Raw genomic sequence first — 25,070 nt, forward strand, 5'->3', positions numbered from 1 at the left:
GAGCTTTGGGAGATTCCGTTTGGTGTCTTCTGTGACATGTGTTACTCTATCTGCTATGAGGCTACTGTATGTACCGTAAGCTAGCAAATGCATTTCACCGTCCAGTGCATATTCATCTTTACCTGTCCTTTTTATAGCCCCAAACTCATGTGAAATGCTAAAATCTTTCTTTCTTTTAAAGTGGTCTTACAAAGAAGCCCACTGATCTATAAATTATTTCTTTCCAGAGTTATAGAATATTTAAGGCTATGAATAGTTTTGGGATATTTAATGGAATATTCTGAGGGAAAGTATCCCCCAATTTCTAGAAAGCCACAATAATAATGACCGAATGTCTTCTTGTATATCTCCAGTACTATTTTTTCTATCAGATATTTTAAAAGTTGAGGAGCTCTTGTGGCCTAGTGGATTCTACATTGGGCTGCTAACCACAAGTTTGGTGGTTTAAACCCACCAGCTGCTCTGCAAGGGAAAGATGGGGCTTTCTGCTCCAGTAGAGATTTACAGCCACAGAGGCCCGCAGGGGCAGTTCCCCTCTATCCTATAGGCTCACTACAGAGGCGGAGTTGACTGGATGGCAGCGAGTTCTTGTTTTGGGGTTCTCTTTAGTGCCATCTAAAGCGCTACCACAGAGTGTGTTATGAGAAATCTGAGTGGCTCTGGTCATCTGTGGGAGGTTCACAGTGCACCCTGTATACTCGGGTCTGAGTCGAATTTGTCAGCACATTTTATTGCAGCTTTTGTGGTAAAATTAGGAACTCGAATTTGAAGATGGGTATGATCATCATCAATAATGTAACTGATGGACACCCGGAGAGGCTGAGGCTGAGTAAGAAATGGTGCATAAGCAGGAAAGGCTGAGTCCATTTCACAATGTTGTTTGGCTATATGTCTACTAATGGCTTAAACAAAGGGCTAAGATGCCGATGGAAATGACTGTTAAGTGACGTCATTGTTAATTTGGATAGGCCCTCAAAATGAATGGACTAGTCTAAGGTCTTACCAACTTCTCTCACACAAATCAACTATGGACAATATATTTGATCTTCCTCAGATCAGTACCTTGGCTCCGGAAAGCGCTCATCAGATAACTGTAGAATGACTAAATTATTTAATCCTGATATCTGTTGTTTGTAGCCTGCTTCCTCTTAATGTTTTCCCAAATTAAATAAAACAGCTTAGTATCATGGGTATCATGGTTTTAAGTCAGTCCTCAACTCTTGGCTCTCCATTGACACTGTCTGATCTTGTGCCATATCCATGATCACTTAAAGATCACATTTGTGATCTGCAGGGTTTCTAGTGACAGACTTCTGGAAATAGATCCCCGGGCCTTTCTTCCTAGTCCACTTTAAGTCTGGAAGCTCCTCGAACACGTGGTTAGCATGATAACAATTCACAAGCCTTCGCTAATAGACAGGTGGTGGCTGTGCCTGAGGATCAAACCTGTCTCCCACCCTGAAGGCGAGAATTCTACTGTTGAACCACGACACTCTCACATTAAACCTGCTCGGTATGCTTAGTAACTGCTTCCCCCTTGAATCATTCTTTATTTATTTGGCAGCTAGACACTGGGCAAGTGGTATAAAAGATGAAAGAGATTGAACTTGTCTGTAGGAGCCATGACCAGATTAATTTATCTGTCTCTCAACCCCACGTCTCCCCTATTATAAATTACCTAGCTCAATGATTTTCAACTCAGCTGCACATGACAAGCACTTAGGGAATTTTAAAAATTCTCAGTGTGCAGGCTGCACCCCAGACCAATTACAGCAGACTCTCTCAGGTAGAACACAGGCAGCAGTAATTCCGATGCAAGCTCAATGGAGAAGCACAATGCTAGCCTTTTCTTTTCCCAAACCAAAGACTAGGCTCCCCCAGTGAAGGTCTCTGATTCACTTAGCATACATCTCCATAGAACTGGCAGACGGTGATTACAGGTAAGTTAATACACAGTACATGATGCAGGGTATATGAGGAACCTTGGTTCACAAGGGTCCAGGGAGTTTCTCCAGGTAATTCCCAGCCTTACAGTTCCCCAAGAGAACAGGGAAAATAAGCTGGATGAGTAGCCGGTTAAGGGACCAAGATGGGCATATAGCTAGTCCTTTAAATGTCTAATTAGTGTTGGGAAAGAATTCTTAAAATCAATCAGACCATGGGTCTTCAGGCAAGTGAGGGAGGGTAAGTAATGAGAACGTCAGGGTTCAGGTTTCACACTTAATCTATAAACTCACTCTTAATAGGCCCCAGGTGATTATAAATTCACAGTGACTCTTTTTTATTGGGATCATCTGCTGCATCCCACGTTCCTGAAGGGAGCCTCCCCACTACCCTTCCTGTTGTGCAGGTGTATCTGATTTATTTACTTGCTTGTTTATTTATTTACATTTAGGATACTGAGGAATTTTTTAAAGACCTGCCTTTTTATGAGCATTAATTATACACCATGCAAGGAAGCAATTGCCTTTATGTTATGAAATATTAAATCAAAATGCTTCCCATTCCCAGATGTCCCAGAGATAAATACAGCAGTATTTTGAAGCCCCTCTTGGAGCTGTTTTGCCTGCAAATTTATAGTTTTGTCTCCATTTTCAGAAAGCCCTGTTTTCAGTGACATATAGCACTCTAGGTAGTTTTTAAGGCGCAGACTCCTCTGCAGTTGCCTGTGTCGGCAACAACTCTATGTAGATGGCACACCAGGGACGGTGCGTTGATCGGCTCCTTTAAGATGAGAAATGGGCTGCGAGTGTTATTGTCTTTGATTGCATGCCTTACATCATCTGTATGTAGGAATAAGAGGGCCATACTTTATCTTTAGCCATTTTATAAATATTTAAGTCCTTATAGTTGCCTAAAGATATTAAAGCATATTTTACAGTAGTTGGAATATAAATATTATGTATAGCTCAGGATACCAAAGTAGTTTAATGAATTCATAATTTTCTGTTCACTTTTATTGGAATGTGTTTTATGTTCCAAAAGTTCCATTTAAAGAATAAGACACCATTCTGCTCCCTGACAACGCACCAAGCATCGGCCGCCTCTGTAGAGCCTCAGATCCATTGTTGGTGGAAGCTTCCATTAGGAGGCAGAGAAGCAGGAAATCAGGACCTAGTGAAGTGTTTACTCAATTGCTATGCTTAAAACCATATATAAATTACATATAACTTATATGGTAAGTTTGAATAAAGGGTTCTGGTGCTTATTTAACTCATAAAAAGTGTTCCAAAGAGAAAACTTTTTTTTTTTTATTTTACAGGTCCTTGTTTCTATTTCAAGGAGATTAATTCCTCAAACCAGGGTAGAAACCATAAAGATGTGGTTTGCAATTTCCCTGTGCTCCACACTCCCACGCACCTTTGTTAACAGACATGCAGATGCCACTTGCCAGCATGCAGTTGTGATTCAGTCTTGATAACTTCCCAGTGTACCCTACGTTTCCCTCAATTAGTTGTGCGCTGTTTTTATTTCCTAAATGCAAGGGTGACTAGGAGAATGCTACCGAACCACTTTACAATTTTCTAGTGAAATATTAAGGCTTTCCTCTTTAATATTTCACAAAGTTTTCCCGCTCCCAGTGGGAGTCCGTGCTGGGTAATGTTTGCTAATTACCAATAACAAAACTAGACATACAACGCTGGTAAATTACCTGACCCTTTCCGTTTTAATGAGACAACAAGGATTTCACAAAGGGATGTTGTTTCACTGGTTAATGGTGTCAGTAATGTTGCAATTGTGGGTTGAGAAGCAGTAGTTGAACAATCACACGTAGAAAGGGCTCTCTCTCAACAAGCCCTTTGGAGACTAAAACCATATTATCATTAAGCCTCTGTCATTTGCATGCTGCTAATCACTTACTTTATTATCCTGTGTATCCATTGTCTTTCTTTAATTGCTCTTTAAATTAAAATTAAAAATAGTCTGAAAGCCCACAATGGCTAGGATAGCATCTTGATTATGAAGATAACTTCAAGGAAATAGACCAACTGATAATAAATTGCTGAGATTATGACGGAGTCCCACAGTTATGTACTGTGCCTGCTGCTCTCAGGGGCCCCATTGTCGTGGTTTCTCTTCCTTTAGCCCATGGTGTTTGTTTAATAAATGGTTATTTATGACCTCTTCAGCCGTTAGAACAACTTTGGAGAAGTCTCCTCCTTGGTTTGAGCATTGAATTTTCATCCTCTAGCAAACGTGTAAAACTGGGTTGAAAGGCAAGGCCCACGGGAGAGTTTTGTGGTTCTCTGTAAAGAGAGCCTCTTGCTTCTCCCTTTTAGCACACTCTCAAGTAGCATGTTGAAACTTCTCATCATGAAACAGATATAAACTTTAGATCTAATGGGGGCTTAGAAACGTCTTCATTGTACGTGCAAAGAAACTGAAGACCAGAATGGTTGCCATGACTAACATCACACAGCAGGAAATGAGCCCCAGTGATCTGCTAAGAGCAAAGTGGACTTCTGGGGAGTGAATCGTGCCTTATGGGTTACTCCTGACATAGGATATGGTCTTGTGCCTACAATTGAGGTTGTGCAAGCTACCAGGCTACGTGGTTACAATGATAAAATATATTTGGTGACATCCACACCCAAATGGGGTGGGATGGGGGGGGGGGTTCAAAATGTTTGTGGCAAAATTCATTTTTTTAAGAACATTTTGAAGCCCTTCAGAGAGCTCGCCCATCTTCTACTACCTTAAAAAAAAAAACAGCCCCATAGTTTTGTGCTTGACTGTCGTGTCTGGATATTGTGTGATTAAACCAAGAATTATCATTGTTACAGTATTCTGTAGCATCTCGAATTAACACTCTGGCTTTCAAGACCCAGAAGGAATGTGGGGCTTTACCTGCATCTCTCAAGGTACGGATGGAAAAATCACGTTTGGAGAACCATTGAGCCCTCCAAGTTCTCACAGATAGTTAGGCATCACTTGTCTCTGAAACGCACCTATTTTGATTCTTTCCCCAGGTTTTCACCAGCTGTGCCATCCTATTTTTGATATAATAATTATAGTGTAGTATTTATAATGCGCCGACTGTTTCCGGTTGTAAGCGCTTTATCTGGTATTATTATTAATTCATGTTAACTTTGTAACATGCCACTGTTTTTCTCATTTTAAAGATTAAGAAACTGAGCCACAGAGGTTAAATAAATTCCCCCTGGTTACAAAGCTAGAAAGATGCAGTTTTCAAACTCAGTCTGACTCTGGATGCACAATGGTGTGTGTGTGTGTGTGTGTGTGTGTCCCAAGATCCAAGAACCTGTTACATGTTCATCTAGAAACCTAAATATATGTAGGAAAGCCTTTAAAACTTAAAAAAAATCAAAATACTTTGTTTTACAGGGAGATCAAATCTTTAGAACCTTGGCCAATATGTACACTAGGTATACTATCTATAACTTTTGGGGACCAGCTAGCTGAATGCTGTACATGATGGGGTTCTGCTTTGCCTGAATAGCATAACAATGCTTGGGTATCACTGAGCAAATCCATCACTTACAGCTACGTAATTTTCTGTTTGCTTAAAATAGGATGTTAGGGCTTGCATGTGATTTCATAGCAGACATTTTTTGTTGTTTTTACACTAGCCATTGGTTCATAGTAAACCAGACAACTGGGACCCAATGGAAAATTAATATTTTAATTGTAAAAAGACATTTTAATGGTATAACAAATGCTAAAAAACACAAACTGTAACCTTGAAACTTAAATAAGCTGTTTATAATGTAAAGGTGGTTACATTTTCAGTCAATCACTTTAATGAGCTTTTCACATTTCTTTGATTAATGCTCACAAAAGTGGAATAAAAGTTTGATGTAATGGAAACAAAATAGTATATAGTCTTGGCAGCATGAATGAGGTTTTGTGTATTTTATTAGGATCTACTTCATACTGTCGTCTTGCAATACATATGCCTGTCTTATCCCTCGCATGGTAGACCTTGGGTTTACTTGAAATGTCCTACATGCAACATGAAGGAGATGATTCCTTATTAGTTATAAAGCCACCCTGGTCCTACTGGGATGGGAGCGAAAGGATGAGTCAAAGAGCAAGAATAATAATGATAAAGAAAGAGCTGTCATAAGGCCTGTAGTATTGAGATAGAAATTCCAATAAGTTTAAAGATTTGAAAAAAGAGAGGAATAAATGCATATAAACCCAAAGAATAAGAAGCACTGTTTAAAATAATGGCCAGTGCTCTTGGATGAATGGTGAAAGTTCTTGGTATAAAGGAGATTTGACTGTTCCTGTGTGTATAGAGTTTCAGCCTTGAATGCAGTGGTAGTTCAGTGGTAGAGTTCTTGCTTGCTTTATGAAAGACCAGGGTTCAAATACCAGCCAATGCACTTCCTGTGCAGCCACCACGTTAGTTGGTGGAATTTGTGTATTGCTGTGAGATTGAACAGGTTTTAACAGAGCTGCTGGGCTAAGACAGATAAGGAAGAAAGATCCGGTGATCCACTTCTTTAAATCAGCCTTTGAAAACTTCTAAATGACATCATTCTGATGCTACTGTGTAAAAAGCATCACCATGAGTTGGTGACAAATGCAACAGCTAACAACAACAAGTTCATAGCAACCTGCTTTTTCAAAATGATCTATGAATGACTCATAAGATGATTCAGGGAAAGAACAAAGAACTGGGGGTAAACGGGGCTTTCTACTCCCATAAAGATTTACCATCCTAAAAACCAGAGAGGCAGTTCTCTTTCATTCTATGAGTCAGATGAAGGCTGAACATGATAGTGGGACAAGAGGAACGTAAAAGGAAATAGAGGAAAGAACTAGGAGACAAAGGGAATTGATAGAAGTCTAAATAAAGGCATGTACATATGTAAATAAATTTATATATGAAGATGGAGACATAGATCTATGTGCATATATTTATAGGTTTAGTATTAAGGTAGCAAATGGACATTGGGCATCCACTCAAGTACTCCCTCAATACAAGAATACTTTGTTCTATTAAACTGGCATTCCATGATGCTCATCTTCCTGACATGATCCCTGAAGACAAAGCGGGTCCATAAGCAAATGTAGTGTAGAAAGCTGATGGAGCCCAGCTATCAAAAGATATAGCATCTAGGGTCTTAAAGACTTGAAGGTAAACAATTGGCCATCTAGCTCAGAAGCAACAAGGCCCACATGGAAGAAGCATAACAGCTTGTATGACCACAAGGTGCCTAAGGGATCAGTTATCAGGCATCAAAAAACAAAAACAAAAAAAACATATCATTGTGTGCCCCCATATGATCGCTGAAGACAAATGGATGCATAAGCAAAAGTGGTGAATGAAAGCTGGTGGTGCCCAGCTATCAAAAGATATAGTGTCTAAGGTCTTAAAGGCTTGAAGGTAAACGCGCCTTTAAGCTGAGAAGCCTTTAGCTGTGATCACAAGGTGTTGAAGGGATCAGGTATCAGCCATCAAAGAACACAAATCAAAGTGTTGTGAATGAGGGGAAGTGCAGATTGGGGACCCAAGATCCATCTGTAGGCAACTGGACATCCCCTTACAAAAGCAACGATGAAATATAGAATTTTCATCTAGTTCCTAAATGGTTCCTCCCCCTCCCCCTCCCCATCCCACTATCATGATCTCAATTCTACCTTACAAATCTGGCTAGACCAGTGGATGTACACTGGTACAGACAGGAACTGGAAACATGGGGAATCCAGGACAAATGATCCCTTCAGGACCAGTTCTGAGAGTGGCGATACCGGGAGAGTAGAGGGAGGGTGGGGTGGGAAGGGGGAACCAATTACAGGGATCTGCATATAAACCTCCTCCCTGGGGGATGGACAACAGAAAAGTGGGTGAGAGGAGATGTCGGACAGTGTAAGATATGAAAAATAATATAATAAATCATAAATTTTCAAGGGTTCATGAGGGAGGGGGAAATTGAGGAGCTGATAACCAAGGACTCAAGTAGAAAGCAAAAGTTTTGAGAATGTTGATGGCAACAAATGTCCAAATGTGCTTAATACAATGGACGGATGGATGGAGTGTGATAAGAGTTGGACAAGCCCCCAATAAAATGATTTTTGAAAAAAGAGAGAGAGAGCATCGACAAGATAGCAGTAAGTCAAGTTGAAAACTATGAAAAAGTCCCTTAGATTCTAAAGGCTGTATGCTCTGTAACCTTCAGCTGGTCCATTCCCATTGCAGAGCCTCAATTTTCCTATCTGCTCAATCAAAGGGGTGCCAAAATGAATCTTTAGGATCCTTGCAACCCCTCCAAAGTGTGCCCACTCACAATTTCTCTCAACCCATGGAGATTACACATTATTATTGACTTTTGTCCTCACTCAAGTAATAAATGGTCATTGTAGAAAATTTTGTGACTTGTATATATAGGAACTGGTAAAAAGAAAATATGTTTGACTCAACAAAATGATCACTTGTGGGAATTGTTGCCCTCTTTGCAGGAAGCGATTCACACGGTGACTGCCCCAATGAGTTGAGCCATAGGAACAATCGTGAGGAGGGGCAGTCCATGGAGTGTTTCCTGCCATTGTGCACGGGGCAGCTGTGGGTTGGCACCTACTAAGAACAATGCAGGAGCTGGATTTGGTTCCATTCCTCTCGTTGGCAGCCACTGCTTGACGGCCTGTGGAGCTGTGTGTGCTGCTTATGGGCTGAGCAAGTTTCAGTGGCGTTTCCCCCACGACTAGAAAGAAAGACTTGATGATTTGCTTACAGAAATGAGCCAGTGAAAACCCTGTCGATCACAGCAGTCCAGCCTGCACCTCATCACGAGGACAGGACAGAGCAATTCATTTTGTTGCATATGAGGTCCCCACGAGTTGGGGACAAGAGCTTCGTGCTCATATCCATGTGGCTTCACAGCCACGCCATATTTAATATCTCTTAGAAAAGGTCAATAAATATCAACTATATTTGCTCTGCCATTAACTGACTCCAGTAGTTTCTGTAGAATCACCTCCGTCTCTCTGTTTATTCATCTCTAAAATGGAGGGGTTGGTTAGAAGAATGACAAAGCTCTGGCATCTGGACCTAGAGAGGGATTGGTAAGGAGGACAATGAGGCATCACGCTGTGGTTCAGGTTTTACAGAATAATCTATAAGATGCTCAGTCGAAGATGGAGACATTTACCAACTCCAATTTCTGTACCAAGCACATAGGTTATTTGACATAAATCAGATAACCACACAGCCCAAATGAGCAGTTTTTCCTTACCCTCTTTTTTTTAAGTCATTTTATTGGGTCCTCTTACAGCTCTTATAACAATCCAGACATCCATTGTGTCAAGGACACTTGTACATAGGTTGCCGTCATCCTTTTCAAAACAATTTCTTTCTATTTGAGCTCTTGGTATCATCAGCTCCTCATATTTTCTCCCTCCCCCACCCTTCCTCCTTCATGAACCTTGATAATTGATAAATTATTATTTTCATATCTTATACAACTGCTACCTCCCTTCACCCATGTTTCTGTTGTTCATCCCCATTGGGGTGCTGGTGGTACTGGTGGTTATACGTCGATCATTGTAACCGGGTCCCCTTTTCTGTCTCCACCTTCCCACTAACATTATGGTATCACTACTTTCATTATTGTTCCTGAGGGGTTTGTCTGTCCTGGATTCCGTGTGTCAAGAGCTCTTATCTATACCCGTGTCCATGCTCTGGTCTAGCCAGATTTGTAAGGTAGAATTGGGGTCATGACAGTCAGTGCGGGGGGTGGAGGTTGGGGAGGTTGGACTAGAGGAATGTTGCAACATTTCCCTTACCCTCTCACAACCATTAAGCAACTAGAAAAATGTTACAACCATACCCTTCCCCTCTTTTACTAATATTGACTTCTGACACTTGAGAGGAGCCGAGAACCACCATGGATTCCTGCATGGGAAGGGGCCTGTTGAAGAGCTTATGAGCAGTGTCAGGATTAGATGCCACTTTGGTCAACAATCTTATTTATTTTATTGAGCAAACACTGCTCAGTTGCCTGATCTTCCTGATTCCAGAACTCTAACTTTGTGGGAAGTCACCAAAAACCACAGTGAAAAAACATATATTACAAGATTAAACTGAGGTTTTCCCCTTGATTGGATTTTTCTGGCAGTCTTACCCCAAAATCTGTTTCCCAAATACACTCTGTGCTCATGTATTTTCCTCCTCAAGTTAAAGAAGCATTTGTGCTTCTATACACGGAATTTTCTTTACTCCGCCTCCTGAAGAATTTGTTGAAATACAGTCTGCAGAAATGACTGCCGTGGCTATTACTGCAGTTGCTCAGGGGAGCTATTCAGAGGCCTCCTTTATTGGAGCTTAATAGATTAAAAGTCCAAATTGAGTCTCATGATATAAGCCTAATCAAGTTCTAATCTACATAATTTTCCCATAAGCAGCAATGGGAAACTTTGATAATTTATGTTTCAGCAGTTGCCAATTATGTATAAAGAGCATTGTTGTATTTACTTATCAAAATATTTTTATTGATCTTCACTTCATCTGACATTTGGCTTGATGACATTTTTTTCTTGGCATTAACAGGAAATTTAATTCCTCTCATAGATGATGTAATACGAGATGTTTCTCTTGATTTTAACATGTCTTTATAGATCATTTTTCCACAGTGATATTTCCCTTTTACAACTTCATATTGAATACCTGTCTCAGCAAACCTAGATGACTCAGCCTAATTTATTTCCCTAGTATAACCCATAGTATAGATTTTCTAACCATCATTTATATGCACACAATAAAAGATAATTTGGCCCAGCATTTGAACCAATTCCTTTATGCTAAATCTAATGGGGGAGGGTGGATGCACTTACCTTCATTTCTCCATCCATTTTAGGAAGGAAATTGATAAGAATGTGCATCTTCCTCTTTCTCTGGAAAGACTTGGGAACTTAACTAGGGAAGATGTAGAAAATACTTTGTGTTTCCCCTGTGGAAAAACCCTGTAATAAAGCACTTACTACGTGTACTGAATTGTGCAAGCCAACATACCAAAGCAAGTTAAGCATAACTATAATGGGTCCCGGTTGTTCTCTGCTATTTTTTAAAAGTGAGAGCTATAAAAGGATAAGACTGGCTCAGGCTGCCAACTCACCTGCCAGGGTTGGTGCATGAGAAGGAGAAACCGTCCAAATGTGTGGGAGGCTACCCTTTAGGATGTACTTGTCAGACTTTAGGATGTGCTTGTCACTGCCCACTGGCTATGCTTGAGTCAAATTACTGCTGTTGACTGATCTGAACTCTGTTTTCCTCACCTACTAAAATAGAAATGACTAGGGTCCTTAAGTCTGCACAAAAGTGGAACCCTGGTGGCGTGGCAGTTAACCACTTAGCTGTTACTTAAATGGTTAGCAGTTCGAACCCACCTGTTGTTCTGCGGGAGCTTTATTGCTTGCGCAATTGTATTAGCATCATTCCATAGCATCATTGTGAATTAGCATCCACTTGATGGCAATAGGTCTGGTTTGGTTTAAGGTTATAGGAAGGAGCCTCAGTGGCACAGTGGTTCAGCCCTCGGCTGCTCACCTAAAAGGCAGTGGTTCAGACCCATCAGCTACTTAGTGGAAAAATGGTGTGGCAGCTTCTGTAAAGATTACAGCCTTGGAAACGCCATGGGGCAGTTGGGTTCTGTCCTGTAGAATCACTATAAGTCAGAATTGACTCAATAGGCTTGCTTTATTTGTTTATAAAGAATAAATAAGTGACCCAGGTAACACCTCTGAGCGCAAGTCTGCTAGAGAAAAAAAAAGCAGCCGTTGTGAGTGGTTATGGAGCAGTTGTTTAGAGAAACTCAGGTGCCAGTTTGTCTGGGTTAAAACCGGAGGTCTGCTAATTCCTAGATGTGTTCCCTTGGACAAATTGTTTCAGTTTAGTGTATCTTAGCTTCCTTATCTGTAAAATAAGGGAATGCATAGAATGGTTTTTGAGAACTGAAGCCATTTCCTCTTCATGGTAACCCTATATGTTTGAGAAGAACTATGTTCCTTAGGGTATTTAAGACTGGTCTTCCAGGTCGTCTTAAACACTCCTGGGTGTATTCAAGCGATCAAGTTTTCACTTAAGCATCGACACCATCCAGGGAGTCCAAAGAAGTCATTGAATTAATAGAATTTGGAGTTTGGTATATAGTCGCACTCAATAAGTGTTAGTTCTTAGAACCTTCCCTTCTTTAAGCCCTTCTTCATTCTCAATTAGCTTGATCAGTCTGGACCTAGAACATTCTTGCTTTGGCTTTAAGTTATTTAACAAACATGACATTCCTTTCTTTTCTAATATAGTCAAGTCTACATCACATGAATATTCTCTTATAATCATCCTCTCTGATAGATCCTGTCCAAGCCTTTGTTCATTTGAGTCCACATGGTGTCTCTTAGATGAGGCGTCTTCATGCACAGATGCAGTAGGTACTTGAAACAATCAATACAAAAGGAAAACATGGTCGTCTCTGGCATTCCTGTGCCATTGCTAGAATAAGCCAAATGTACGCATTAAATTCTTTTATTTCAAGTCTCTGCATAAAGACTCTCAAGTTACTGTAACAAGAAAAGGAAACTTTCTCCCTTTTTTGGCATTTCACCATGGCATTTATTTTTTGCTCACAGGTCTGGAACATGGCTGGGGAATTTTCCTTCCAGTTGTAAATGGACTCACATCTGTCACGTACTTGTTAGGGGCTGTGGCTTGCCTGGCTAACTGCCTTTCCTGGTTTTGATAGGAGGACAAAGAGCCACACAAACACATCTCACCATATCTGCTGCCTTCCCATGGCTGAATCAAGTCATGTGACCAAGTCCCAGATCTTTCTTCCAAGGCACCTCTAGGTAGATTTGAACCATCAACCTTTCAGTTGCTGGGTGTTTAACTATCTGTGCGACCTGAGGACTCCATTGAGGCCTTTACCTCCTCTCTTATGGATTCAAATTGATAGCTGGCTGCCCCCAAAGCTACCAAGCAGTCTCCCCCAGCTTCTTCCACTGCAGTCGCTGCCCACAGAGCCCTTAGCCACTCACACCCTTCCCCTCGGGACCTGCTGTTTGCTGTTAGATGCCATCGAGTGGGTCCAACTCATAGTGACCCTGTCTGCATGCGACAGAATGGAACACTGTGTCCATCCTCCCAACGTCCTTAGGTTTGAGCCCAACAATGCAGACTCTGTGTCAATCCATCTTGTCAAAGGGCTTCCTTTTTTTGCCGCCCTGCTACTCTAGCAAGCATGATATCCTTCTCCAGGAACTGGTCTCTTCTGCAAACATGTCCAAAGTACTTGAGACCATTGTCTCGCCATCCTTGCCTCAAAGGAGCATTCTGGCTATTCTCCTTCCAAAATAGATTTTTTTTTTGTTCTTTTAGAAGTCTACGATCGTTTCAATATTTTCCTCCAGCACCATATTTCAAATGCATCGATTCTTCTTCAGTCTACCTTATTCAATGTCCCACTGTCACATGCACGTGAGGCAATGGCTGGGGTTAGGTGTACTTTAGTCCTCATAGTAACATCTTTGTTTTTCCACACTTTAAAGAGGTCTCGTATAGCAGGTTTCTTCAATGCAATGTAAACTTGACCGCTGCTTCCATTACAACAGCAAATCCGTGACTCGGGAATGACCACGCGACACTCTTGGAGGACAGGAACGAGGAAACATTTATTAGCTAGCGACGCAGGGGAACTAGCATTCTGGTAGACCTGGGCCTTGAATGTTGGATGGGCGTAGCTTTTATACTTTACCTGCGTGAGCACGACCACAAGTGCAGCAAAGGCAGGGGTTTCCTGGGCAGACAAGCTCCTTAGTGAAGGAGGAAGGGGGTTGTAGGAGGGATGTGTTCTGGGAATGAGAAAGCACATGGGAGAGGCAGTGTGTTGGGTTTCTTTTCCAAAAGTTAAAATCCCCTATTAGGATTTTCCTTACACCATGAGCATTGACTGTGGATCCAAGCAAGACAAAACCCCGACAAAACCTTTTTTACATTGAGCTGTGATCCACACTGAAGGCTGCGATCTTGATCTTCAGCAGCAAGCGCCTCAAGTCCTCCTCACCTTGAGCAAGGAAAGTGTGTCATCTACATATCGCAGGCTGTTAATAAGCCTTCCTCCAATCCTATGCCACATTCTTCTTCATATAATCCAACTTCTCTGATGATGTCCTCAGCACACTGAACAAGTTTGGTGAGAGGATGGAATTCTGATGCACACCTTTCCAGGTATTCAACTAGGTAGAATTCCCTTGTTCTGTTAACACAACTGCTCATGAATCCCATACAAATTCCTCAAGACTACAATGTCGTGTTCTGGGATTGCGATTCTTCTCAAAACTATTCACAGTTTGTTATTGCCCACAAGTCGAATGGCTTAGCATAGCCAACAAAGCACAAGTAAACATCTTTCTGGTAGCTTCTGCTTTGAGCCAAGATCCACCTGACATCAGTAATGATGCCCCTTGTCCATGTCCTCTTCTAAATCCGGCCCGCACCTCTGGCAGCTTCCTGTCAATGCAACCACTATTGGATGATCAAAACAACATTTTTCTTGCATGTGATTTTGTTCTCTAATTTGAGAATGGGCACAAATATGGATCTCTTCCACTCAGTTGGCCAAGTAGCTGTTGTCCAGATTTCCTGGCATAGAAGAGTCAGTGCTTCTGGTGCTCCATCAGCTGGTGGAAACACTTCAGTGGGTGTCCCCTCAATTCCTGGAGCCTTGTTTTTGGCTCACGCTGTCGGTGCAGCTTGAGCTTCTTCCTTCCATAGCACTCATTCTTGCTCATCTGCTCCCTCCTGAAACAGTGGAGTGCCGACTATTCTTTTAGTACAGCTCTGAGTATTTGTTCCATCTTCTTGTGATGCTTCCCGAATTGGTCAATATTTTGCCCATAGAGTCTTTCTTTCTTATTAAATACTTTTATTGGGGGCTCGTACATCTCTTATCACAGTCCATACATTCATCCATTGTGTCAAGGACATTTGTACATAGCTGCCATTATCATTTACAAAGCATTTTCTTTCTACTTGAATCCTTGATATCAGCTCCCCATTTCTTCCCCCTCCCTCCCCTGCCCGCCCTCACCTAATGAACCTTGATAAGTTATACTTATTATATTCATATCTTACATCATCCTCTGCCACCCTTCACCTACTTTTCTGTTGTTTGTCCCCTGGGAGGGGGTTATATGTAGATCCTCATGCTCCATTCCCCTTCTCCCCCAACCTTCCCCTTAACCTCCTGGTATCTCTATTCTTATTGTTGACCCTGAGGGGTTTATCTATCCTGACTTCCCTGTGTTGTGGGCTCTTACCTGTAGCAGTGTGCATGTTCTGGTCTAATCCAATTTGTAAGGTAGAATTGAGGTCATGATAGTGGGGGAGGAGGAAGCTTTAACGAACCAGAAGAAGGTTGTGGGTTTCGTCGGTGCTACATTGCACCTGAGTGGCTCATCTCTTCCTTGTGACCCTTCTGTGAGTGGATGTCCAATTGTCTACAGATGGGCTTTGGGTCTCCACTCCATGCCCCCCCACTCCCCTTTCACATTGGGTATGATTTTATTCTGGGTCTTAGATGGCTGATAACTGATCCCATCAAAAAGACCATGATCACACAAGCTGGTGTGCTTCTTCCATGTGGGATTTGTTGCTTCTCAGCTAGATGGCCGCTTGTTTATCTTCAAGACTTTAAGACCCCAGACACTGTATCTTTTGATAGCTGGCACCATCAGGTTTCTTCACCACATTAGCTTATGCATCCATTTTGTCTTCAGTGATCGTGTCAGGAAGGTGAGTATCACAGCATGCCAGATTATTAGAACAAAGTGTTCTTGTGTTGAGGGAGTACTTGAGTTGAGGCCCAGTGTCCACCTCCAACCTTAATTTTTAACATACAGATATAAGTACATAGGTCTATTCTCCACTCGTTATATATAAATGTATTTACATATGTACGTGCCTGTATTTAGACCTCTATAAATGTCCTTTGCCTTCTGGTTATTTTCTCTATTTACTTTTACTTCCTTCTTGTTCTACCATTATGTTTGGCCTTCATTTGGGTTTAGCAATTCCTCGCTGCCACATTGTCCTTGATTAAGATCCACTAGGCATCCTACACCCTTCTCTCCATTGATTTTAGTTCACTTGTTTTTCCCTTGTCCCTGGGTTGGTTTCACCCCACCCCTTCCTTTCTCCCACCTCCCCTCTCCCATACCCCCCAGCCCCACTCCCCAGGACTATCGGTCTCTTTCTTTTGATATCCAAATCGCTTATCCCACCTATTTTATCTAGATAGACATGCAGAGACATTAATAAGCACAAAAACCAGGCAAAGCCAAGCAAAACAACACAGGAAGTTAAAACCAACAAAACAATAACAACAAGAAAACCCAAAAACATATTAACAACAACAAAAAGAAATCCACTGACAAAAATGGAAAAGACTATAAATAGTTCGAGGTCTGTTCTTTGGCCTTTATGAGTGTTTTCCAGTCGAGTCTGATGGGGTGCCACACTCTGTCTCCAAAGTCTATCTTTGGTATTCCCCAGGGACTTCATCTCTTTGCTCCCCTTGCTGCTCTGCTGCATGCCCTTAGTGTTGTCTATTTTTCTTAGATTAATTCTGACCACTAATTTTTCAACATAGGTTAAAAATTATATCCATCTTCATAACCAAAATCTCTCTTCTTTATGATACGATGTTTTTACCAAGCCTTATCATACTACTAATTGCCTTCTTATTCCTTTATTAGGGTTTTATTTAGGTGTAAATTCTTAAATAGTAATGTAAAAATCTACCCAAAGCTACCTCAGTTCTTTCCCCATAGGTGAGAAGAGAGGTGGTAATGGATGCTTTAACAATCCATTAAACATTTAGTGATTACCAATTAAGATAAGCCTATCAGTAGCTATCCGTTTTGAGTATTTGCTTCAAACCAGACATAAAGTAAATGTACAAAATTGTACTAAAATTTTTTTTAATTCAACATTTCATTTTATTCTCATGCTTGCTCCCTGTGGGAGATACAGATATTTCCTGGGTAGTGGCATGCCACTCAATGAATGTTTTTGTTTTTGTACATCTTCTAGTTAGTTCAACGAGGTATACTAATTCCAACACAGATTTGTTTGATCTTTTGATAGTTCGTGGTGCATTCAGCCTTCTTCACCAACACCATAATTCAAATGTATTGATTCTTATTCCATCTTCCTTAGTCAATGTCCAATGTTCACATGTGTAGGAGGCAATTGAAAACATCATGGCTTGGATCGGGCACATCTTGTGTGGCCTGATATTCATCTTTGGAGTGCACATACTTGAATGAACATCCTTGCTTTTCAACACTTTACAGAGGTGTTGTGCTGCAGATTTACCCAATGCAATGTGTTGTTGGATCTGCTTCCATGAGCATTGACTGTGAGTACCAGCAGGACGAAATCCATGACAATTTGGATATTTTCTACACTTATGATGATGTTACCTGCTAGCCATAACATTTTCAGTGGCTGATTCCTCCAAAGTAGGCAGCCTCTTTTGTAGTCTCTTCTTACTCTGGAAGCTAGGCTGAAACCTGTTCACTTTGGCTGACCCTGCTGGTATTGGAAATACTGGTGGCACAACTTTCAACATCACAGCGACCCACAAGCCACCACAGTATAACAAACTGACAGACAAGTAGTGGATTTTAATAAAAGACAATGATAATGAAAACTGAAAAAGAGAGCAGTATTTTACTTATATCACCACCCCCTTTTAAGAGAATTGTTGGATTAGAACCCTATTGTATAACTCAGAACTACCTGTACTTCTATTTTATAGATAAAGAAACCGAGGCTTAAAGTAATTTCACATAGTGCCCAGAGTTACATGCTAATAAGAAGTGAGCCAATAGTTGAGCCCAAGATATCTGATTTCAAAACCCAAACACTTACACATTCCACTTATATATGTCAGGCACAAACTTGACTCCCAGTTCATGCTGAGGGAAGAGAATGCTGCTGTTGTTAGGTGTCATCAAATTGACCCCTGATTCATGGTGACTCTCTATACAGTGGAAGGAAATGCTACCATTCTTGTGATTAGACCATTGTAATCCATAGGGCTTTCATTAACTGATTTTCAGAATAAAATTACCAGGCTTTTCTTCTGAATGCATTTTATAAGTCTTGCTGAAAGTTCTTTAGCATCAAAGCAGCACATTAGTAATAGCTGTGCAGGAGGTACGTTGGCCAGGAATTGGATCCCAATCTCCTGCCCATAAAGTGAGAATTCTACCACTGACCTAGGGATACATCTAATGATGAGAGTTTGGGCTTTATATGATTTATTGAATTTTAATGAGGATTTCTCATTCTATTTCTCCAACATTGACATTCTTGGTCATCTTTTCTGGCGATTTAAATGTTTCTAAAGTTAACTCATGGAGCATTTGTTCAACTAATGGAAAGCGTGTTTCCCACTTTCAATGGTCACTAGTTGGAGATTAGGATCCTTGGATTATAGCCCATCTACTAGTAGCCTTTACATGCAAAACGAATGTTGTTGTGCGTAAAGTTAATAAAGTTCAACCAAAGATGTCAACTTTTTTGCAGAGTTGGCCATATCATGGGAGGGAAGGAGACAAGACAATCAGGGACCAAGACTATTTAAAGCTGTTCCCTTTATCAACTGCTGCGGTGATGGATGGGGTTGTTAGATGCTGGCAAGTCGATTCCGAATCATAATGATGCTCTGTACAGTAAACTTACTAGTCCTGTGACATCCTCGCGTTTTTTTCTTATGGTTGAGCCCATGAGAGCAGCCATTGTGTCAATTCACCTAGTTGAGGGTCTTCATAGTTTTTGCTGCCACTGTATTCTACCAAGCACGGTGATCTTTTCCAAGACGAGTCTCTTGTGAGATCATGGTGAAAGCATGTGAAACAAAGTCTCCTCATCCTTGTGCAGTGTTCTGACTGTGCTTCTCCCACGACAGTTTTGTTGGTTCTTTGGGGAGCGCATGGTATTTTCAATATTCTTCACCACCATACGTCAATTCTTCTTCAAGCTTCCATATTTATTGTCCAACTTTCACAGACATAAGAAGTAATGGAAACAACCTGAGCTTGGGTCAGGGGCACCTTAGTCCTCAAAGGAACATCTTTGCTTTGCAAGACTTCAAAGAAGCCTTGTATATCAGATTTACTCAATTTGATCTCTTGACTGCGATTTCCATGAGCACTGACTGTGGATCTAAGCAAGAAGAAATCCGTGACAACCTCACTTTTCCCCGTTTATCATTGGTCCCGTTGAAAGGATTTTTATTTTCTTTACATTGAGGTGCAATCCATACTGCAATCCTTGATCTTCATCAGTAAGGGCTTCAAGCCCTGCTCACGTTCAGCCAGCAAGATTGTGGCATCTGCATATCCCAGGCTGTTAATAAGCCTTCCTCCAGTCCTGCTGCTGATCCTTCTTCATATAATCCAACTTCTCTGATGATTTGCTCCACATACACATATAATAAGTATGGTGAGAGGATACCACCCTGACACACCTTTCCTGATTTCAAACCGTGCAGTATTCCCTTAATTCTATTTGTTCAACTGCCCTTGACCCATGTAAAGGTGCTGGATGAGCAGAGTCAAGTGTTCTGGAATTTCTGTTACTCTCAAGGCTACTTACTTTATTTTGATCGGCACAGTCAAATACCTTAGCATAGCCAACAAGTAGCCGTCATTTTGGTCTTCTCTCATTTCAACCCAGAGCCATCTGACATCATCAGTGATATCCCTTGTTCCCTATCATCAGCTTTTTTCAAGCATTTTGTTGGTATTCTACTAATTCCTGGAGCCTTGTTTTTAGCTAATACCTTCAGTGCAGCTTGGACTTATTCCTTCCCATTGGCAATTGATCATACGTTACCTCTTGAAATGGTTAAATGTCAACTAGCTCTTTTTGGTACAGTGTCTCTTGAATAGCCTTCCCATCCTCTTTTGATGCTTCCTGCATACTTCAATATTTTCCCCATAGAATCTTTCAATATTACAACTCAAGTTTTGAATTTTTTTCTTTAGTCTTTTCAGTTTAAGATATGCTACGTGTCTCTTTCCTTTTCGTTTTTCTAACTCTAGGTCTTTGCACAATCATTACAATACCTTACTTTGTCATTTCATTCCTTCCATTTGAACGGGGTAGATACCATCAAGTGGCATGAAAGACCAGATAATTCCATCCCATCAGATGGAAGAAACCTGAGTTTCTATTCTCTCCAAGTCATTTAGGGGATCTGGGTCAGCCTTGTCCTTTCAAACTACAGTTTGGCCACAGTATGACCCATAATGAAAACAAACAAACAATCATAATAAATTCTAACGATCTTTAATACAACACTATGCAAGGGAAAGTCATAAAGTCTATTTCTATAGCCTTTATAATTAGCTTTGTAGAGTGTGAGGCTAGAAAGGCAGTGAAATAGAGGCATTCTCATACTAAAGTCCTCTACCCAACGGAAGCACTACCCTTGGGTCCATGCATACAGCAAAAGACCTTCCACAGAGAGATGTCTGTGGACACCGGTATAGTTTGTCAGTTACAAATGCTAGTTGAACCAGGCTTCTTGATGACCAAAGAGGAAAATAGAATATGAAAGCAAAATGAGCAGGAGTCTGAGGCAAGCATGTCATTTCAAAATGAATGTCTCATGCAGAAGAATTGAGTCCTTTTCACAGCTGAAAATGGAATCTTAACATAAAATAAGACTTGTTGTAGATTCTGTAATGAAATACAGTTTTCCTAATACCCAGTGACCTGCATTTCTCCGTGCTTTATGGGTGCTATTCCTTGACACACAAACCATATTTTCTCAAGTCACCATTTGATGATGGATGTCAAAATACAGGCTATGCATTATGCATATAGCATGACCGCTTTAAGGTGTTTACTTGTCAAGTTGGGGAAATTCAAAAACGTTAGATCCACTGAATCTGCACAGCTGTCACTAACAGTTTTTCATGCTTTTGAATGAAACTTCTGATGAAAGCAGTTTCGTCTTCCCTTTCACTCTTCCAGAGGAATAGTGAACACTTCACAGCTAGCACTTAAAATGTGTGTTCTTGGCAAGGTAATTGGCTGAAAAAACACACCTTTCTAGGTTGAGAAAGATGGGTGTTATATGTTCATTCAATAGGACATACCCTGGTCACAGTACATGAATTTAAAAATTAATTAAAATCAAGACAGAATTATGGAATAAACTTCATGTTTTTCTTTATGGCAGGATGTTACTCAATGGTATGATGTTTATATATAGGAGAGTGAAATAAGAAACTCTCTTCATATTTTCCTAGTGTTTTATCCATTCTGTGTCTCCAAAACAATAGGCAATTAGTGAGCACCGACTGCCATTTCATTCTTGCTAGATAAAGCTTCGCACATTCCCAAAATGCCAGATCCAGTCCTATCTTACCCCATTACTGGAGAGTGAGTCAAAAATCTGGTCATATTATCTACTTGATATTTTGTCCTACGAAATTTTGCAAGTGATTTTGTACTTCTATGTCCCTTCATTGATAAACCCATGTAGCAAGACACGAAGCACAATGAAGAAAAAGTAGTGAATGTGGGTATTTATCTGCCTGTCCTTGGGAGTGGGGGGAGCACATGGGACCTTCCAGCCAGCATTGAGTAAATGAATATAAGGGAGAGACAATGTTGGATGTATTTAATTTCATACTTTTTAGGGCATTCTATGTCTCTGGGTACATCCTAAAAGAGGAAATCAATCAGCCTCACTGTGATGTTCTAAGCCATCACTAAGCTTGAAGTTGTGGTTGGATCATGCTCACCCTGCTTTGCACTTAGGACCTGGGCCTGAGACGCACAGAAGCTCAAATTACCAAACAAAAACCCAAGCATGCTACTTCCCACTTTTCCTGTGTCCAAATCGACCTTATGATGTCCAGTTGAACTCATTGGGAGTTTAGTGGATCCACCATTATAAAGGATGACTTTTGCTTTCTCGGTTTGACTTAAACACACACACACACACACACACACACACACTTGTGGCTCAAGTGACTGCTAACTAGAAGGTTCCTGGTGAGCAAATTGAACTTAACCAAAGGCTCTGTGGAAGAAAGGCCTGATCTACTTCCAGAAAAATTACAGCCAATACGTATGTATATTTAGTTGCCATTGAGCAGGCCTTGAAATATGACAATCCTGTGTGTTACAGAGTAGAACTGTAATCATCACTTCAAGAGCTCAAGGACAGTTTTTTAATGGTTCAAATTAGCTAGTGTGTTAGTCTGGGTTGACTAGAGAAAAAATTCATAGACACTCATATATATGTATGAGAGAACATTACATCAAAGAGCAACTGTGCATTAAGAAAACTTCCCAGACCAGTCCACATCAATCCATAAGTCTAATATTACCCCATATGTCCATCCTAGTCCATAAATCCCTCTTTAGACTCAAGCAGCCACTGAATGCAAGAAGATCACAGGTCAGTGGGTGGAAAGTCCTTGGATCCAATGGTGGTGGAAGCATCTCAGTGCTAGCGTAGGTCTCCAAGTGGCTCCTCCAGCTCCAGGGCTAAGGATCCATCAGCATAGCTCCACATGGCTTATCAACAGGAATGTCTCCCAGGGAGTGAATGTATTTGGCCTCTGTGAGCTATTTATCTCTTTCACACCTCCAAATGAGGTCATCAGCTCTGACCTGATTGAAAGGCTAAACTCCACCTCTTCACTCTTAATAGTCTCAAATTGACAACAGATTCTGTAATGACCACAGCTGGTATCATTAAATTAGTTTTGCCCTCAGCAAGTATCCATTCTAATTGCAACATGGCCGCCAGACCCAAGCATTAATGGCTCACAAAACAAAGCCTAGTGGATTAAGAAAATCTCTTTCCATGCGTCTTCTTAAGAGCAAGGAAATGTGTGCTCAAGGCCCCTCTAGCAGACTTCTTCTCTCATCCATCAGACCAAAATATGTCAAAAACCCACCCCTAATTCACTGACTGGCAAGAGGATAAGTAATCATTGGTTTCAGATAGCACAATAGGTTAGGTGGTGACAGAAACCCCCTAAATCTAAGTGTTTTAAAGCAACATAGATTTTTTTTTCTCACTCAAATGGTTGGGGGTCCTGGTCAGCTGTGCATCTCTATTAGGACCTGTGTTTCCATTGTGATAGTTCTTGAGAAGAAAAATATGGCAAGTTAGGTATAAGCACTAAATACCTGAATCAGAAACAATACTCATTACTTCTGGTCACTTTCATGGTCCAGAGTTATTTCTTATGTCACATGGGCTAATCTAACTTTGTAGAGACTGAAAGGTACAAATCTCCTGGGTGTGAGCAAGAAGGAAACCAAACTCTGTGAGCAGGATAAAAAATCAGAGTAGAATCTCGACTTTAAGAGAACTATCAAAGTGAGTTGGAATTTTTTAATAGTCTTATTTTGTCTTTCTAAAAAATAATTAGCTCATCATAGTTTTTCCTGGGAATATGAATTACTGACAGGTAACAACACATGAGCTACATATTTGGGGCTCTGTTTATACTTCCTGATTGTTTCTAAGAGCTCCATATTTCTGATTTCTCTTTCTCTTTTTCCCACTAGGGTTCACACCTCCAGGAATGGACAGGTCCTCTCCAGACAACAGTCCAGTTCATGGGATGTTACGCCAACCGTCCATCACGACTGGGGTCAATATCCCCATCATCACGGAACTAGGTAGGGTGAATGCAGACCTTGGGGAGAATTTTTGTCGTCTCTTCCATGCAGGACATGTAGAGGCCAGTCTGTTTCCTAGCTCTTACAGCCTGGGCGGTCTCTAATGGAGTTTGTTTTGGAGGAGGGTAAGGGTAGGAGTAGGGGAACGGAAGGGGTAGAAGCATGGCAGATTACCAAAGGGAAAACTGATCTATCATTCCTCTGAAATGAATAGATGGTTTCCTTCATGTTGGTCACTGTTTCCAGTGGAGCATGACATGATGGAGTGAAGACTGGGGCATGAGTTAGGGGAGGGGGTGGAGGTGGGGAAAACCTAGTCCGTGGATTCTTTCTGGTGGTTTTCCACCAAAAGAACCACTCTTAAGCATTCTATCTGGAACACTCCTATGGCTGGAAGCGTCCACTGATGTACACAGCTTCAAGTCTAAGCCAAAGTCATTTCAAGAACTTGGCAACAGCATTGGTTTAACGAGTAATAATTCTGCATTTAAACTATGCTCATTGAACTACTTTTCAGCCTGCACTCATTTTCAGAAAATGTCCCTCTGGACTGAAAAGTGATGGGGCTGTGAGGACGGTAATCATTGGTCAATGGAATTCAGCATTTAACATGTCGATGGCATCACCACTAGGATGTGTCAACTTGCAAAACGGCAGTGCCCCTCTTTCCCCAAGACAAATGGCCGTGGGTCCGTTGACTTTAGGATGTTTCCGCTATTTTCCCTCACTCGTTTTCTCTTTCTACACTTTCCTCCACCCCCTTTCCCCAATCCTTAAATGCTGTATCCAATTAGCTAAACCAGGCAAGTTGCCTTTGGTATCAGTCAATCAGGAAAAAAACAGTGGGACGCACATTCTAATGATAACCGAACTGGGTAAGAAGCACTATTTTCCTTCACATAAAGCATCTCTTTTTGTTCTGTTGGTGATGTTTCCAAGTATCATCTGCTTGTTTGTATCTTTTTTGTGTTGTTGTTTTGTTTCTTTCTTTTTGTTTTGTTTTTCAACTGGCTGTAACAGGACGGCTATCCTCATGGCACTGCTTTGAATGTGTTTTATTTGTGGCTCTGATTGGAATCGGCTGTCTTGTTCTGGCCTTTCTTAATGATTTTCCCCCCAAACAGCAAAAATAAACCTTTGATCACACCCATCTGACCTGGCAGTTGTTTCCAAAGCATCTTTTGTTCTAATTCATTTTCTTGGCCTGGACTTTTTTTATCTTCTTCTTCACATGTTCCCCTGCTCTCCTGCCTTCTCCCCTTCTATTCCTCTCCCAGCACACTGTCAGTTTGACCAGCACATCTTCACAACCCTCAGAGGAAGTCAAAGAAAAAGTATAAAAATTTTAAGAAAAGAAACCTAAGACCATTCCTTCCTTCCAGCT

At 41.0% G+C, this 25,070-nt stretch overlaps 1 protein-coding gene across 3 annotated transcripts in view; it reads left to right on the top strand.

Annotated features, from left to right (window-relative positions):
* Positions 1–25,070, top strand: part of KCNMA1 (potassium calcium-activated channel subfamily M alpha 1) — a 992,499-nt gene that overhangs the window by 906,681 nt on the left and 60,748 nt on the right. For all 3 annotated transcript variants that reach the window (XM_075533804.1, XM_075533802.1, XM_075533801.1), the window contains one exon: positions 23,573–23,686. In XM_075533804.1, coding sequence (XP_075389919.1) covers positions 23,573–23,686 — 114 coding nt within the window. The remainder of the gene's footprint in view (positions 1–23,572; positions 23,687–25,070) is intronic.

The sequence above is a fragment of the Tenrec ecaudatus genome, chromosome 16 (assembly GCF_050624435.1).
Source record: "Tenrec ecaudatus isolate mTenEca1 chromosome 16, mTenEca1.hap1, whole genome shotgun sequence".
Taxonomy (NCBI): Eukaryota; Metazoa; Chordata; class Mammalia; order Afrosoricida; family Tenrecidae; genus Tenrec; species Tenrec ecaudatus.